This window comes from Drosophila persimilis, unplaced genomic scaffold (assembly GCF_003286085.1).
Source record: "Drosophila persimilis strain 14011-0111.01,24,50 unplaced genomic scaffold, DperRS2 tig00000700-arrow-arrow-pilon, whole genome shotgun sequence".
Classification (NCBI taxonomy): Eukaryota; Metazoa; Arthropoda; class Insecta; order Diptera; family Drosophilidae; genus Drosophila; species Drosophila persimilis.
The window spans coordinates 610,802-626,395 of NW_020825340.1; the positions used below are offsets into that span (position 1 = coordinate 610,802).

General features: G+C 41.7%; 10 protein-coding genes across 10 annotated transcripts; 6 read left to right on the top strand and 4 right to left on the bottom strand.

Annotated features, from left to right (window-relative positions):
• Positions 1–429: 429 nt before the first annotated feature.
• LOC6601454 (larval cuticle protein 65Ag1) lies at positions 430–803 on the top strand. The gene is made up of 2 exons (XM_026992092.1): positions 430–552; positions 614–803. Exons 1-2 carry the CDS (start codon positions 437–439, stop codon positions 801–803), a joined length of 306 nt encoding a protein of 101 aa, XP_026847893.1. The 5' UTR covers positions 430–436.
• Positions 804–1,676: 873 nt separating this feature from the next.
• Positions 1,677–2,050, bottom strand: LOC6601453 (larval cuticle protein 65Ag1). Its single transcript, XM_002026419.2, has 2 exons — positions 1,928–2,050; positions 1,677–1,866 (listed from the first exon to the last, which is right to left on the bottom strand). Exons 1-2 carry the CDS (start codon positions 2,041–2,043, stop codon positions 1,677–1,679), a joined length of 306 nt encoding a protein of 101 aa, XP_002026455.1. The 5' UTR covers positions 2,044–2,050.
• A 337-nt stretch (positions 2,051–2,387) lies between these two features.
• Positions 2,388–2,720, bottom strand: LOC6601452 (larval cuticle protein 65Ab1). The gene has a single exon (XM_002026418.2). It carries the CDS (start codon positions 2,700–2,702, stop codon positions 2,388–2,390), a length of 315 nt encoding a protein of 104 aa, XP_002026454.1. The 5' UTR covers positions 2,703–2,720.
• A 331-nt stretch (positions 2,721–3,051) lies between these two features.
• LOC6601451 (larval cuticle protein 65Ag1) lies at positions 3,052–3,576 on the bottom strand. Its single transcript, XM_002026417.2, has 2 exons — positions 3,395–3,576; positions 3,052–3,332 (listed from the first exon to the last, which is right to left on the bottom strand). The coding sequence occupies exons 1-2, from the start codon at positions 3,520–3,522 to the stop codon at positions 3,131–3,133; spliced, it is 330 nt and encodes a 109-aa protein (XP_002026453.1). The 5' UTR covers positions 3,523–3,576; the 3' UTR covers positions 3,052–3,130.
• Positions 3,577–4,823: 1,247 nt separating this feature from the next.
• Positions 4,824–5,266, bottom strand: LOC6601450 (larval cuticle protein 65Ag1). Its single transcript, XM_002026416.1, has 2 exons — positions 5,136–5,266; positions 4,824–5,019 (listed from the first exon to the last, which is right to left on the bottom strand). The coding sequence occupies exons 1-2, from the start codon at positions 5,264–5,266 to the stop codon at positions 4,824–4,826; spliced, it is 327 nt and encodes a 108-aa protein (XP_002026452.1).
• Positions 5,267–6,412: 1,146 nt separating this feature from the next.
• On the top strand, positions 6,413–6,841 carry LOC6601449 (endocuticle structural protein SgAbd-6). Its single transcript, XM_002026415.1, has 2 exons — positions 6,413–6,567; positions 6,634–6,841. Exons 1-2 carry the CDS (start codon positions 6,413–6,415, stop codon positions 6,839–6,841), a joined length of 363 nt encoding a protein of 120 aa, XP_002026451.1.
• Positions 6,842–9,299: 2,458 nt separating this feature from the next.
• LOC6601448 (endocuticle structural protein SgAbd-6) lies at positions 9,300–9,827 on the top strand. The gene is made up of 2 exons (XM_002026414.2): positions 9,300–9,488; positions 9,572–9,827. The coding sequence occupies exons 1-2, from the start codon at positions 9,343–9,345 to the stop codon at positions 9,759–9,761; spliced, it is 336 nt and encodes a 111-aa protein (XP_002026450.1). The 5' UTR covers positions 9,300–9,342; the 3' UTR covers positions 9,762–9,827.
• A 1,645-nt stretch (positions 9,828–11,472) lies between these two features.
• LOC6601447 (larval cuticle protein 65Ag1) lies at positions 11,473–12,011 on the top strand. Its single transcript, XM_002026413.2, has 2 exons — positions 11,473–11,624; positions 11,682–12,011. Exons 1-2 carry the CDS (start codon positions 11,509–11,511, stop codon positions 11,872–11,874), a joined length of 309 nt encoding a protein of 102 aa, XP_002026449.1. The 5' UTR covers positions 11,473–11,508; the 3' UTR covers positions 11,875–12,011.
• A 1,593-nt stretch (positions 12,012–13,604) lies between these two features.
• LOC6601446 (larval cuticle protein 65Ag1) lies at positions 13,605–13,995 on the top strand. The gene is made up of 2 exons (XM_002026412.2): positions 13,605–13,735; positions 13,797–13,995. Exons 1-2 carry the CDS (start codon positions 13,620–13,622, stop codon positions 13,993–13,995), a joined length of 315 nt encoding a protein of 104 aa, XP_002026448.1. The 5' UTR covers positions 13,605–13,619.
• Positions 13,996–14,902: 907 nt separating this feature from the next.
• On the top strand, positions 14,903–15,383 carry LOC6601445 (endocuticle structural protein SgAbd-6). The gene is made up of 2 exons (XM_002026411.2): positions 14,903–15,057; positions 15,129–15,383. Exons 1-2 carry the CDS (start codon positions 14,921–14,923, stop codon positions 15,313–15,315), a joined length of 324 nt encoding a protein of 107 aa, XP_002026447.1. The 5' UTR covers positions 14,903–14,920; the 3' UTR covers positions 15,316–15,383.
• The last annotated feature ends 211 nt before the right edge of the window (positions 15,384–15,594 follow it).

Genomic DNA, 15,594 nt, shown 5'->3' on the forward strand with positions numbered 1-15,594 from the left:
TGACCGGCTCCAGCTGAGGTCGGATAGTGTTAATTGAATCTCTGCTTGAGGGGCAGTGAAAATGAAAAGCAAACAGTCCAAACAGATTATCGGATGTCTGTTAAGAATTGTGGTTTCTTCGAAGAGTAGTCTCCCCAAGATCTTGGACCTGGTCGATATGCGAAAACGATTTACAAGAAACAGTTTCTATGTCTTCCAGATATGTATATAGATATGTATACATCTATTTTTAAAATGTTTTAAATGAATTTCCATACATGTGGTTTAGAGGCCCAAACTAGTATTGATTTCAAGCTGTGTGTCTTTCATCGACATTTTAAACTAGTTCCCGACGTTCGACGTCTCAACTCAAAATCAGACTATAAATAGTCATATGACCAAACCAACAGCATTAGTTATCTTTGAAGACTTCAACGATCCACACAATCCTTTCAACATGAAGTTCGTCATCGTCCTCGTTGCCCTTTTCGCCCTGGCCGCTGCCCGTCCCAACCGCGATGCGGAGACCCTCCGTTACGATTCGAATGTCGAACCCGAGAACTACAACTACAAGTAAGTCATTAAATAAATTCAAAATCCAAGGATCAGCTCCTAATTTGAACTATTTTTACAGTGTGGAGACGAGTGATGGAAAGTCGGTTGCGGAGGAGGGACATGTGGAAGACTTGGGAACTGAAGAGGAGGCCATCGTCGTGAAGGGCTCTTACTCCTACATTGGCGACGACGGTGTCACATACTCCGTCAACTACATTGCCGACAAGAACGGATTCCAGCCCCAGGGCGCTCATATTCCTGTTGCCTAAGTTTACGAAATTAAAATAAATCAGGTCATAAGAAAAACATTTCGTGTTATACTTTTCCAGTGGATATTTTTGTTCTATAGTTTCCCATTTCAGCATTTAAGACAGATTTAATATTTCAAAAGAAATATTTATAAGCAGTATCAATCGATCGTTGATCTTAATTTTACTGCTTGAAATTCTTTTCTTTACCAAAAAACGTTACTCCTCTCTCATAACCCAAAAATTGGGTGAGGGCATAAAGATTATATCTAAACAAGATAAAGCACTTCCTGACTGGAATTGTTATTAAAATTGGCTAAAAAAAAGCCAAAATTAATATTAAATTAGACAGTCATCCAGAAAATATCTAGATCTAGATAAAAAGAACAAACTTTGCCGCTAAGAAAAGATCAGTTTTTAATTTGAAAGCTTAATACTTCCTAGACGCTAAGCTAAAGCTACACAAATTTGAGGTCCTATTTATAGTTGCATCTATCAGTTTTTCAAAATTGAAAATTTCAATAAAACCAGATGTACTTATGTTATGTGAAAAAAGAAGCATAACCTCTAGAAATATAACCTAATAAATAACATTATAAAACAAAAACCTTGCCTTAGAAGAACAAAATTAACTTGTTACAAAAATTGTAAAAAACCAAATCTATCAGAAAAAGTCAGTTGGGTTGAAAGCGTAAAAATGCTGTTGCATGGTATATTTATTGGATATCTGAAAATTGTACGTACATACTTTGCATAACTATGTGTCATCTTGTTCTTTTAGCTACGGATACCTAATATATGTCTGAAGTGCAGGAACTATAGAACAAATATCCACTGGAAAAGTATAACACGAAATGTTTTTCTTATGACCTGATTTATTTTAATTTCATAAACTTAGGCAACAGGAATATGAGCGCCCTGGGGCTGGAATCCGTTCTTGTCGGCAATGTAGTTGACGGAGTATGTGACACCGTCGTCGCCAATGTAGGAGTAAGAGCCCTTCACGACGATGGCCTCCTCTTCAGTTCCCAAGTCTTCCACATGTCCCTCCTCCGCAACCGACTTTCCATCACTCGTCTCCACACTGTAAAAATAGTTCAAATTAGGAGCTGATCCTTGGATTTTGAATTTATTTTATGACTTACTTGTAGTTGTAGTTCTCGGGTTCGACATTCGAATCGTAACGGAGGGTCTCCGCATCGCGGTTGGGACGGGCAGCGGCCAGGGCGAAAAGGGCAACGAGGACGATGACGAACTTCATGTTGAAAGGATTGTGTGGATCGTTGAAGTCTTCAAAGATAACTAATGCTGTTGGTTTGGTCATATGACTATTTATAGTCTGACTTGGGGTTCGGCAGCTGGAACTAGTTTAATGTCTTGCAAATTGTAAAATATGTAAATGCAATGCAGAGCAGAAGAAACGAGAAAAGCTAATGCTAATTTGTAACTTTTTTGTTTATCGTTTGTGTGTCGACTGCATAAAAAATATTTGATAAAGTCGTGGGCACAGTAGGAGAAGAAAATTGAAGCTTATTGGATTTTTTGTTTTAAACAAATTGATTTTTTCTTTATTCATTCATCATCGTTTGTGTGGAAAAATCCATATTAGGCAGCAGGGGCCACGGGCAAGTGAGCGCCCGAGGGCTGGAAACCATTCTCATCGGCAACGTAGGTGACGGTGTAGGTGACACCATCATCGCCGACAAAGGAGTAAGATCCATGGACGACGATGGCCTCATCCTCGTGGCCAGTGTTCTTCAGCACACCATCCTCCTGCTTCTTGGTGCCATCGCTGGTCTCCAGGGCGAAGCTGTACTTCTCAACTCCCACATCGGAGTCCAGGCGGACGATCTGCACATCACTGGGGCGGGCGGCGGCCACGGCGAAGAGGGCGAAGGCGAGAACAATGACGAATTTCATGTTGAAGGTGCTGTTGTGTTCCTTAGAATGCTGACAACTGTCTGATGCTCCACTGCAGTTTGGTGGAGGCATTTATACTCGCTTAATTCGCGAAATGCAAAAGTCAAAGGTGCACAGAATTTGGCAGATAGTATTTATGTATGTAGATCAGTTTAGATAATGAGCAGCGCATCGCATCGCATTATTGTTTCCGGTCAAACTGGAATACCGGTATGAATCGGAATGCGCGTATCTAACTATTGTTGTGTTGTCACATAACCAGATCTACTCCTCTGCAGTGGGATGCGAGATGGAGATGGGATCTCTGGAAGGAAGGCAGGTGGAATGGAGGCATGATTCAGCTCGATTTTCTTGCCGCGTTTATTTAATAATCAACTTAAAACCATTATAGATAGAACAGCTCTCGGTTTGCGCTTCCAGCTTCCACTTTAGTTGCCAATGGGCACATTGGGCAGATGAGCGCCCTCGGGCTGGAAACCGTTCTCATCGGCGATGTAGTTGACGGTGTAGGTCTGACCGTCATCGGCCACAAAGGAGTACGATCCGCGGACGACGATGGCCTCCTGTTCGGTGCCGACGTTCTTCAGCTCTCCCTCCTCCTGGTGCTTCTTGCCATCGCTGGTCTCCAAACTGTCAAAAGGATGTTGTTAATGGTAATCCTCAAAGCCGATCGAACCGATTAAATGACTTACGCAAAGTTGTAGCCCTCGGGCCTAACGTCCGACTCCAGGCGCAGGATCTGAGCGTCCGCATCGGGGGCGGGGGCAGCCAGCACCACGGCGAGGAGAGCAGCGAAGACGAGGGCGATCGTGTACTTCATGGTTGATTGGATTGGAGTATTGATTGTGCTTTGATACGTGATGAACTTGCGACCGAGCGGCTAGTCAATGTTACTTGATTTGTGATGTCTGTGGCCATGTCCAGGCGCTTATATAGTCGGGTCGGAGGCCGTCGATTGAAGAAAATTTAGTCGAAAATAAAAATGACTAATTACACGCCGAGCACCAAAGCTAACAAATTGTCTTGAAAAACGCACCAACAACAGATGAAACAACGAAAAAAACAACAACAAAAAATATACACAACAACAAAGAAATATTAACGAAAAACAAAAACTTCTAAGGCAAACAAATCGATGCCGTTTTTAGGAAATACCTCATCATCATTTGCATTTTTCGTGAATCAATCACAGCAATCGTTTCCAAGTTAAAGAAGACAACAGCCAACAAATTTTTGATAATCCACGGGTGTATTCATAGTTTTTGGTAGTGGGATCGAGCGAGGGAGCGGGAGAAGAGGGGCTAGCCCCTGCAGCAAAATTCAGTATCAACAATCATATGTGCTCTGACAACTGGAAGTTGGTTTTCCTTCAATTAGTAAGTAGCTGAGAATCCAAAGACTCCCATACATGTATACGTATTCGAAATATATGGAATATCCTTACGAAAATCTAAGAAACTCGAAGAATCGTACATGTATATATTTTTAGTACGAGTGGTATTATCAGAATGTCTGTTACGTTACGTTTCACTCGTACGACAAAAAGTTTAAACAAATAATTATTAAAAAGTTAAATTCTGAAAAAATTGTGTTTTTTAAATAGTACTATAATTATGTAGCCCTATATTTACCAAAAAAAAAAAAACAAAAATCAAACATATGGTTTTAAAAACATATATACGCCCAAAATATGCTTTGGCGATACGTTACAAAAAACAGAAGTGGTTTTTGAGGTTGGGCTACAAAATTGCCAAACTTGGTGAATTGTGTAAGACCAACTGTATAAAATTTTTTGTGCATATATATGAAATATTCAGTGTTCATTTTCCAAGCTTTTTAATACATATAAACCTTTGCTATTTTTTTGTTTTGTTATAAATTCCCGAAACTTCAAATACATGTGAATAAATGTAAAAGCTTGCCAACGACGTCTCACTTATTTTCCAGAAGATAATCCCACCTTAATCCAATCGAAACAATTCTACTTTTTTTGCGTAAATGAATCTTTTTTTATTATAATGTTTCTGAGAGGAAAACTTAAACATAGTTAACACATTGATGCTGGATGGACTGGAAGGTACTTAGACTTCCATCTAAATGCGATTCCATATCGAAAGGGATTTACTGAACGGCACGGGGCAGATGTGCGCCCTCTGGCTGGAAGCCGTACTTATCGGCTAGATAGGTGATGGCGTAGGTCTGTCCATCGTCTCCAACATAGGAGTAGGAGCCGCGCACCACAAGCGCCTCGTGGTCGGTGCCCACGTCCTTCAGCTCTCCCTCCTCCTGGTGCCTCTTGCCATCGCTGGTCTCCACGCTGAAATAAGAGAGAAAACCAGTAAGTGTTACGACCTTGACACAGTGACAAGTCGGTTGGGGGATCGTGTGATTGGAGAGTGAGAGGCACTTTGCTTAATAAAGGCAAACACTTACGCGAAGTTGTAGCCCTCGGGCTGAACATCAGAGTCGAAGCGCAGCACCTGCGCCTCCTGCTGGCTGGCCGGAGGAGCAGCCAAAGCGGTGGCCAACAGGCAGGCGACGGAGAAGGCAATGGTGAACTTCATCTTGCTGGAGTCGGAGTTTTTGGCTGGGACTAGGCTTGGGTGCTGTGCTGTGCTGTGCTGTGTGTTCGAGGAGCTTGCAGTTAATGCATGCAATTCGAATATCGAGTGGCCAATTTATAGCAGCATCGACTCGCGATTTTCGACTGGCGACGACTCCTTTGGCAATGTAATGTAATGTAGTGCGTGTAATTACCAGAGAAACCGAAACTGAAACTGAAACCCAAAGCCGAAATTGAAAGAGTAAGTGCAAGACCAAGAGAAACCCGTTTCTCATTTCTTTCCTTTGACCCAAAGTCAGAGTCTTAGCGGCGCCGCGGTTACCTAACCAGGTGACTGCTTGTTTGGCGATTGATTGATTGCTCAGCGACAAGCAAAAGGTACATAGACTTCATTTGTTTTATACAAATTAAACACACAAAGTGCCCAGCCCAAGCCCAAGCCCAGTCCCGAGCCATGAGTTGCGTTACTTTGCCTAGAAACAGTCCGATGAATGGTACAATAATTGGGTCAAAGCTGGAATTTAGCTCAAGTGCAAGTGAAATGCAAAGCCAAAGGTCGGAAAAAGTATATATTATTAACAATATCAGTTATCATTCGACTCGGACTCATCCAAGAAAAATAGTATCTTCGTTTATCAGAAAAGTGCAGATCTTACAGCTCAAGCTAAAGGAATAGCTCCCTGAAATGTTAGTCCCTTGTATCCACATTTCCATGTCGATTATCCACTCTGAGCCTATCCTTCCCAGTCCATTGTGCCATATATTTCAAGGCATATTCAAAACAGCTGCTGCTTTCAAATGACAGACAACGCCTAGAGGTACACTTTGGTTTTAGAGGGTTAAGGCGAACACAACACCATTTGAACTTTTTCGAACGTCTTCGCAATGTGGCTGCTTTCAATTTCATTTGGACTTGATTTGGGGTTTTTGGTGGCACTTTTTTCGTTTGCTTTGTTTTCGAGTCATTTGGTGGCTGTTCGCAATTTTATTACACACTCGCCGCGCTTTTGGCCGTTAATTAGCCTCAAAGTTCGACTTAGTATCAATGATTGGGATTGGGGGACATGGATATATTGTACAGACTTTGCGCAACTCGCGTTAGTCGCATGCGCGGATCGGCACAGGACAGGTACGGTACGACAGATAGATGGCCAGACAAACGTTGATCCCCATCCTGGCCGGCTTCTGCCTGTGCCTCTGTCTGTGCTTCTCGGATGCAGATGCGGCCAGCGATGGTTCCAATGCGGCACAGATATTGAAATACGAGAATGAGAAAATGGATGGCGACGGCTATGCCTTTTCGTAAGTGTTTGGCTGTGGATCTTGATCGGAAAAGTACTCAAAGATATGTATATCGTTTTCCCACAGGTTCGAGACGAGCGATGGTATATCGCGGCAGGAGACAGCCACTCTGAAGCATCCCGGTACGCCGTTGGAGGCCATTGCCGTCCAAGGCAGCGTCAATTGGGTGGGACCCGATGGTGAGCACTATAAACTCAACTATCTGGCTGATGAGAACGGTTTCCAGCCGCAGGGCGAGCATTTGCCACAGTTGGAAGCCACTCGCACGGCCTGAACACTGATCACGTGATAGCATTGGACTTTGTGAAACAAATTAAATCACCAAATATGTAGCAGGAGGAGCAGAAGAGCAGCAGGAGAGGAGGAGAGAAGACACAATAGAAATTAAATATAAAATAGCATATAGACACATGAGTTCGTCTGTATACTACCGACGACGGATAGACGGTGGAGTGCTGTTCGGGCATAAATTTTCACCCATCGAAATTGAATTGTATTCTAAGCATGGAATTAGCATATACATCTACATATACGAGTATCTTCGAAACCAGTTTGCACAGCCACTGCCCCTGTCCCTGTCTTCCTCCGTCAGAGTATGTCTTGGATATGGGGAGCACGGGTATGCCGTAACAGAGTAGCTTCACTCTGGGAGCTGACCGAACCGGTTCAATAAACACCCAACAAAGGTTGCCAAAAAACATAAAAAAATCCAGCAACAATTAAAGAAGACACAATGCTGGCAACGAAAGTGAGAACTCGCAGTCCCGGGAGACCATTGTTATTGTTGGACTATTGAGTAGCCTCTCCTCTTTTATCAATCGCTAAATATGAAATAATCAGTCCTGTCTCAGCCTAGACATGTCACTTCAGATGATTGACGAGTGTGTGGGTCCACTGTTTGGGGGTGGCAGCGCCTCGACAAATGACCTGCAATCGCATTACTCATACGCCCGATGGGTTATTGTAGGGCATAGCACGACCGCAGACACTGAACTGAAAGTGTCAGATATTGGCTGTTGTTGCCGCTTCTGCTTAACTGGTAAAAAATCGTTTTTCATTTTATTGACTAAGGTCATCAACCAACACACAGGCCGATGCTGACGTTGAAGCTGAAGCTTCGATGCTGGGGCGCTGAGGCGCTAAGGCACTGAGGCAGTGACGATGCTGGTGATTGTGATGGGCGATGATGAAGCCGCGTAATCTTGAATCTCTCGTGCCGCATCTTCACTTGAACAGCAAATGCAGCTGTTGAGGTTTTTCGTATCGTTTCGTTTCGTTGAAATATCTTTGGAGGTTAAAACGCCCAGCCTTAATCGTGAATTATGTCAGCATTCAGCAGCAGTTGTGTCAGGTCGGAAATGCTTATCCAACAACTAAAATCTGCACTTAAGTAATTTAAATATTATTAAATTAAATGGAAGGTATCCAAATTAAAGTTTTATTTAATGAAATTCTTGGTAAATTCAGGGTTCTATGAACCCAACTACATGTTGGATCTTTTCCTGTTCTTTGGATGTTATTTGTTTTTCATGGGTAGCTATGTTATTCACACTTCCTTACTGCTTAATAGTTGAGATTATTCTCTATTAATTCCTTTGATACAACTTAATTTTTACCCTGGCATACGACTGCAAAGGGTATTATGTTTTACAGCATAGAAGGGGATATATGATTTAAACAAACATGATTTCAATCATTTTCTAATTTTAATAATAAATTTGTTTCTAAAGCTTCCAAAGAAACAATCGGTTGAAAAGCAAGACTTTTTTCGATTAAATTTTTGTACTTTAAGAAATAATTCTATTAGAAATTACCTGTTGTAGTCCATATACACTGATGTCTCATTATAATATCGATAATATAAATACTATATCTTATAGTTTATTTTGTATAATTGTTCGTAAGTAGTTTTTCCTTTCAAACAGCGACAAATTCTATCAAATTTCGATGTAAATCTAAACCAATTTCATAACAAAGGGTATCTAATGTTTCGTCTTCCAATACTAGACTTCCTTGCTCGTTTTTTGTGGCTTATTTTTTCATAACAATTTGTTTATAAGTACAAACATAGCCATTGACCTATTGCCACATATATCGTACGAAATGTGTGGCTTGTGTGTGTGTGTCTTTGTGTCTGTGTGTATTGTACTTATAGACAAACACGCGCATTGGCCAAATATTTGTGAAGAGGCCCAAACATTTCATTATCACTTGCCCCATCATGCCCCATCTTCATCGCCATCGCTATCGCCATATCCATCTCCGATCTCCATCTTAGCTCTCCATCTCCATTTGTTGCTTCCAGCTCCCGTGGCGAAGCAATTGAGATGAGATTTGAGCGCACATCAAATGCCTAATGGGTTTTATACTCGTATTTTTTTGTGTCTTGTTCAATTAAAAGCTTAAGACACTCTCCAGCACACTCGTACACATTCGCTTGCCTTCAATTATATGCGTATGGGTGGATTATTAGGTGTTTGTTAGGGGCCACCTCTCTACGAGTCTTTTGTGGGGTTTCTTCACGGATCGACGGCTCTCTGTCTATATATATATATATATATGTGTGTGTGTGTGTGTGTGTGTGTGTGTGTGTGGTGTCTGGGAAGCACTTGGAGCTGGTCGGGCTGTTATAAATAGCTCAACGCTCATTACAGGGCAACACACAACTCGTTAGCACCTAATTGTGATAACTACCGGAGCGTGCAGTGCAAACCTAAGTCAAAACTCCACAAAGGATATTTTTAAAAGTCAAACAAACAATATACAAAAATAAACATGCAGTCCATCAAAGTTTGTGTCCTGGCATTGTGCGCTTTTGTCCTTGCGGCCTCGGTCAGTGCAGCTCCCTTGGATGACTCGAAACAGGCCACAATTCTTCGCTACGACAACGACAACATTGGCACCGATGGCTACAACTTTGGGTGAGAGTTTTGAGAAGACACTTCATGGATGGAGAACACCTGGAATAGATTTTCTTACATCCCTTTTTCCTCCCTGATTTCAGCTATGAGACCAGCGATGGTGTTACACGCCAGGAGCAGGCTGAGCTGAAGAACGCCGGCACCGATCATGAAGCTCTCAGCGTGCGGGGATCCGTCAGCTGGGTGGCGCCCGATGGCCAGACCTACACCCTCCACTACATTGCCGATGAGAATGGCTTCCAGCCCCAGGGCGACCATCTGCCCCACAATTAAAATGATAAATGTGGCACATTTTGTGGCCTACGCTTAAACAGTATTTGTTTTTTTTTTGTAAAATATATAAATATCCTAATAATATGTATTATCAGCCAGGCTCCGTTTTTCACATTCACAAAAGTTTTCCGATTTACTTTTGAATACACATAAATTGGGGCTCCCGTTTTCGCATTCCACAAGACTTATTCGATTTCAAAACGAAAAAATTTTCGTTGTATAAAATGCCGTTTACAACGAAACGAACCTTAATTGCAAAAGGAAAAAAATAGACGACTTATTGATGCATTAACATAAACTTGACACCTATATCATTGTAATTTAACTTTAGCTTTCTTCAAATTTGGCTCGGAAAAAATTGGCCAGGGTAACAACATTTTTCGTTTTGGTGCAAATAGCAAAAATATGTGAAAACTGGAGAACCTTTAAACGAAAACGAAAAACGAAGCCTGCCTGAATATTAATTTTAAGGTTTTATGACGTCAATGTGAGTGAAGGAACTGGATCAAAGAAGTTCTTAAAATGATCAGCGTTTCTTCAACCCGGATCAATGTGAATGCTATGCAAATCTTAAGATTCGTTTTCTTTTTGTGTGGAATAATATCCATAACATGTTTGGAGCATAATGAAAAGAAAAGTATGACACAAAAGAAGTTTTGGGCTTCTGTATGGCTTTGATATATTTCTCCCTATATTCTCCATACGCCCCGTTGGACATAGGCTAGCAGGTATCGTTGTCTCGTCCGGATGACCTTCGTATGGCTGAAATTTGCAAATTTTTGGCACGTTGAAACTTGTTTGGGTTTTTGTTTTCTTTGTAATTAATACATAATTAAAGCCGCGCATATGGAAATATGTGCGAGCGATCTGGCCACGAATGAAAACGAAGTTTCTGAAGGTTAATTTCTGGCGCTGATTTAAATTTCATGCGGTGCTAATGAAATTTGGAAGATGCCAGCCAGAAATACACACACAAAGCACACACCACACAGTCCAACCAACAATCGCATTAATATGCATGAAATAAAAAGTGACAATGATCAAACTAGTTTGGGATAAGCCGATTCCGATGCCGATCCGATCAATCGCTCGTACTGACTTCTGCTTCTTTATTTAATGATGCTGCCGCTGACGTATGTAGTTGCCATGCCCAATTGCGGGTTGAGTATGATCTGCATAAATGTGTGATCAATTTACATATCTATTATCATGGAACTTCTGCTGACCAGCCGCTTACATTTTGCACGCTTTTCCCTTATGCGGCTGCCCGGAATTGTGTGGGTTTGAATGTTCTGCAGGCTTGAATGTTCATCTTTTTACATTGTAATTGAAATCTGTTTTTGAATTCCTTATTAGGGGTACACCTTCCTATCGAAGAAAATTTCAAATTCTTCACACAAGTGTAAGGTGTTCAAAAAGTGATTTGTTTCTTGATAAAAGGATACCTTACTTTCTTCATTATTATTATATAAAATATAATATAGTATATGTTATATTGTTCCCTTGAATGCAGATGCCCTCTCGCCCACTGAGAATGGAGACCAAGAGCACAGCTTGGCTTGCATTTACCCCAAGTATTCAGCTCTCTTGGTAGATCAAATCTATTATGTTTGGTACGTGTTTGACTAGTTCCGCTGCCGCATATTAAATAATAGCAACATATTTATCTCTATAAAAGAGTAGACCTAGTCATAGTTGAGTATCATTCGAGAACCGAAGACCAAACAACAAACAACCAACAATCACCATGAAGTTCCTCATTGTCTTCGTTGCCCTCTTCGCCGTGGCTCTTGCCGCTCCTGCCGATGATGTGACTGTCCTCCGCCAGATTTCCGAAGTCGGACCCGAGAGCTTCAGCAATGCGTAAGTTATTCAAGTTCAGCATCAAGGATCGACTCTAATCTTTATCTATTTGGATAGCTACGAGACCAGTGATGGAACATCCGTCCAGTCCGAGGGACAGCTGAAGAACATTGGAGCCGAGAACGAAGGCATCGTCTCCAGAGGCTCGTACAAGTTTGTGGCCGATGATGGACAGACCTACACCGTCAACTGGGTCGCCGATGAGAACGGTTTCCAGCCCTCCGGCGCTCATCTGCCAGTTGCCAATTAAGTTAATCCACAGAAGTCAACTTTGATTCAGTCCCCTGTTAATATCCCCAAAAAATATCCCAAAAGCGATCTAGTCTTCTCGATCCAGTTCGAAAGGATGAAAGTCCAAGTCAATTGTTGAATATTAAAGAAAATAATGAGTACCTAACATATGATTATATTCAATTTCAATGTACAACAAGGTTGGTGGAGGGATGGACTCAAAACAGCTAAACATAAGGCACTCCTTCAGGCTCCCAACCCATTGCAGCCTCTTCCAAGCGGAAGTTATTGCAATATGGGAAGCTCTGAACCGCCTTCAAGCAGTTACCTTCGTGGCAAATCGAAATAATATCTAAAGCGACAGCAGAGCTGCGATCAAATCGCTTATTGCGGCAGACTGCCGAAAATTTCTTTAAGAGAAGGCTCAGCAATTTTCTATCATCCTTCGTTGGGTTCCGGGTCACCAGCACATTGAAAGTAGGACATAGCAGACGTGCTGCCCAGATCTCCAAGACATAGAGGAGATTCGTATGTGCATGGCCATCTGTAGGTTTATCATAAAAGAGCGATAAGGCGACTCACAGAAAATATTTGGCAGCTTGCGCCACAATGTCGAATAAGTCGGCCAACATGTCGGCACCTCTGAGCTCTGCAAGATGGGCAGAAAAAGGTGCAGCAAGTCGCCCGTTCCCTCAAAGAACATTACGCAAATTGGCACCCACGCAAATAGGCTGGGAGCCCCATGTAATGATTTTGTCCGTAGCTGTAGAGACGAGGAAGAGGAGGAGACGGTGGAACAGCTGTTCTGCTCCTGTACAGCTCTCAGCACAAGGCTACAACACTTGGGGTTGCCCTTCATAACTTTCAGAAAAGTTTTACAAATGAATTGGCTAGGCACTTTTCGCAGAGCTTTGTCTGACAACGAATACTAGTTTCTAGTTTAGATATCCAGACCCAAAAGCAAAGCATCTTATTTATTGATAACCGTATTGTTTATTGAACCACGTCAAGGCACGTTTTCTTTTTGTTGCGGGAAAAATGTTTCTAAAAGAAAAACTTATGATTTGAGCTGCCAGCTTAAGTTCCTTGGTTCCTGGACCTTGAACGCTTTTTACACGACACTTAGCTCACATTATCTTTTGGTCTATAAGGTTTTCTGATATCGCATACGGGCATATCCCGATATATGTATCGCGATATGGCTCTAAAAGTATGTAGCGCTAAAGCCACTAAAGCTCTTACAAAAATCACGGAGTGTTACTAATTAATGTTATTTAACTTTCACAAAAAAAAAAACAAAAAAAAAAAAAACAAAGAGTCTGCTTAGTAATTCTTTTGGTTCTGTTATAGGCTGTTTTTTTTAAAGTGCAAAATGGTTTATAATTATGAGGCACAGACCTCTAAATAACCACCTACTTTTTAAACTGAATCAGATTTTGTATATATGTATATTGAATTCAATTTGAAACAGTGCCCTGGCAGCACAACAGCAGCGGACCATCTGCCTCAAAGTCATGGCGGGAAATGGTTTTATGCAAACATAGTATCACAGACTAGACTATTAACGACTCAGCCCTAACCCAAAACCAATATCACATTTTTTTTACATTATGCTTTTGACATGTTTAACCAGTTCGGCAGCGATTTGAATAATCGCAAAGAGCTTGCGAACTATAAAAGGGTTCGAGCAACCATCAGTTGGTACCATTCGTCGCAATCTGTTCGAGAACCGCAGACCAAAACCACCAACAACCAACAATCATCATGAAGTTCCTCATTGTCTTCGTTGCCCTCTTCGCCGTGGCCCTCGCCGCTCCATCCGGAGATGTGACCATCCTCCGCTCTGAGTCGGATGTTGGACCCGAAAACTTCAGCTATGCGTAAGTCCTTAATACAAATCAACATCAAGGATCAGCTCTAACTATGACTCAATTTGGATAGATTCGAGACCAGCGACGGAACTGCCGCCCAGGAATCGGGAGTCCTGAAGAACGCCGGCTCCGAGCAGGAGGCCATCGCAGTCCAGGGCTCCTACAAGTTCATTGGTGATGATGGCGTCACCTACGAGGTCACCTACATCGCTGATGAGAACGGTTTCCAGCCCTCGGGCGCTCATCTGCCCGTGGCCCCTGAGGCTTAAGTTGAGTTGCTTCCTTCGCAAGCAGCTTTAAAGCCATCCAAGTCCCTTGTTACCTTCCCCAAAAACTTCCTCAACCCCGATTTTCGAATCCTTATTTTAAAGGAAAGAAATCTAAGCAAAAGACCCACATTTTTTTTTTTGAATTTGTTGAATAATAAAGAAAACTGAGTACCTAAACTTAACAGAATGGTTATTTTTAATCAATTGGAAATCTAGAAAAGGAATAGATCTGTATAAAATATGGATCTGATATTTGATCAAAACTATTTATATTGCACTATGATAAATTGATGTTGAAGCTACTAAATAATAGTACGAGTGTCGTGGCGAAAGAAGTGAGTTTCAGAACGTCTGGGAACGGTCGGGTGATTGACTACTAATTGATTTTAATACTAAATAAAATACATGAACATCTATTCAGTCTTTCGATGATAATATGAGAAATGACAATGGCAGAAACACAATGCACGACGAGCAATAGCAAAAGCTAACATAAAAGACTGTCGACTAGAGAACACCCTTGTTTTTAAAGTTCTTAGTTACAATCTTCTATTGGATTCATGGATGGGATATTCTAAGTGTGGTATTTATTTAATAGAATATGTACACATTATACAGAGATGATGACATAGAATGCAGAGGCTTTTAAAGAGCATTTGTTACATATACTCTCCCTAGCCGATTGCACCCTGATGATGGGTATGCAATGTGTTAATCTGTAATTAAAATGTGTTTTATTGAATTTTTCATTATTCTTGATTCGCTTTCTTTTGTTTTTATTACTATTCGTACGAGTATTTTTGCATTTTTTGCCGATGAGGACATTATCTAGAAGTTCTGACGATCCGCCGCCGCCGTATAAAAGGGCCCGAGCAATCGATCAACAGCTCAGTAAAGTGCAGCTAAGTGTGAAGTGTGACTGAAAATGCTTTCCCATTCTACGTGTCTAATTTTATTGCTGACAGCAGGTGTCTGCCTGGCCCTCCCAGCCGGAGACGATGCCCAGGCGGAGACCCTGAAGCTGGAGAGCGAGAACAATGGCGTGGACAAGTATTCCTTCGCGTGGGTATAGCTACATGGGAGGTGTGTTTGAGTCAATCAGCTAATTGTGGACTTTCTTTAATGGACTTTAGCTACGAGACCAGCAATGGCATCTCACGGACTGAGGAGGGCGTTGTAAAGCCCGGCGCCACCGAGGATGATGGCGCGATCTCTGTGACGGGCACCACCAGCTGGTCGGCCCCTGATGGCAAGAAATACGAGATTAGCTTCACGGCCGACGAGACTGGCTATCATCCAAAGTTCCGACTGGTGGCCTAGGATTAGGACTTGCTGTAGCCATCGCTAGTTTAAGCTGAATAAAGCGAGCATTCCCAAAAACCCAAAAATAATTTTTTCCATCGGTTTTAGCTGTGAGAGTATCAAAGCTGAAACAACAGAATCCACACGTTTTAAAATATCTTTGGCTCTTCTCTGACGTCATTGGGACTACTTTGTGCGAAGCTTTGTTACAGATTTATTGAAAGTTAAAAAAAAATGCTAGGCAAATAAAAAAAGTGTTTGTAAATTTAAATAATGAAATATTTATGTGTTTCGATT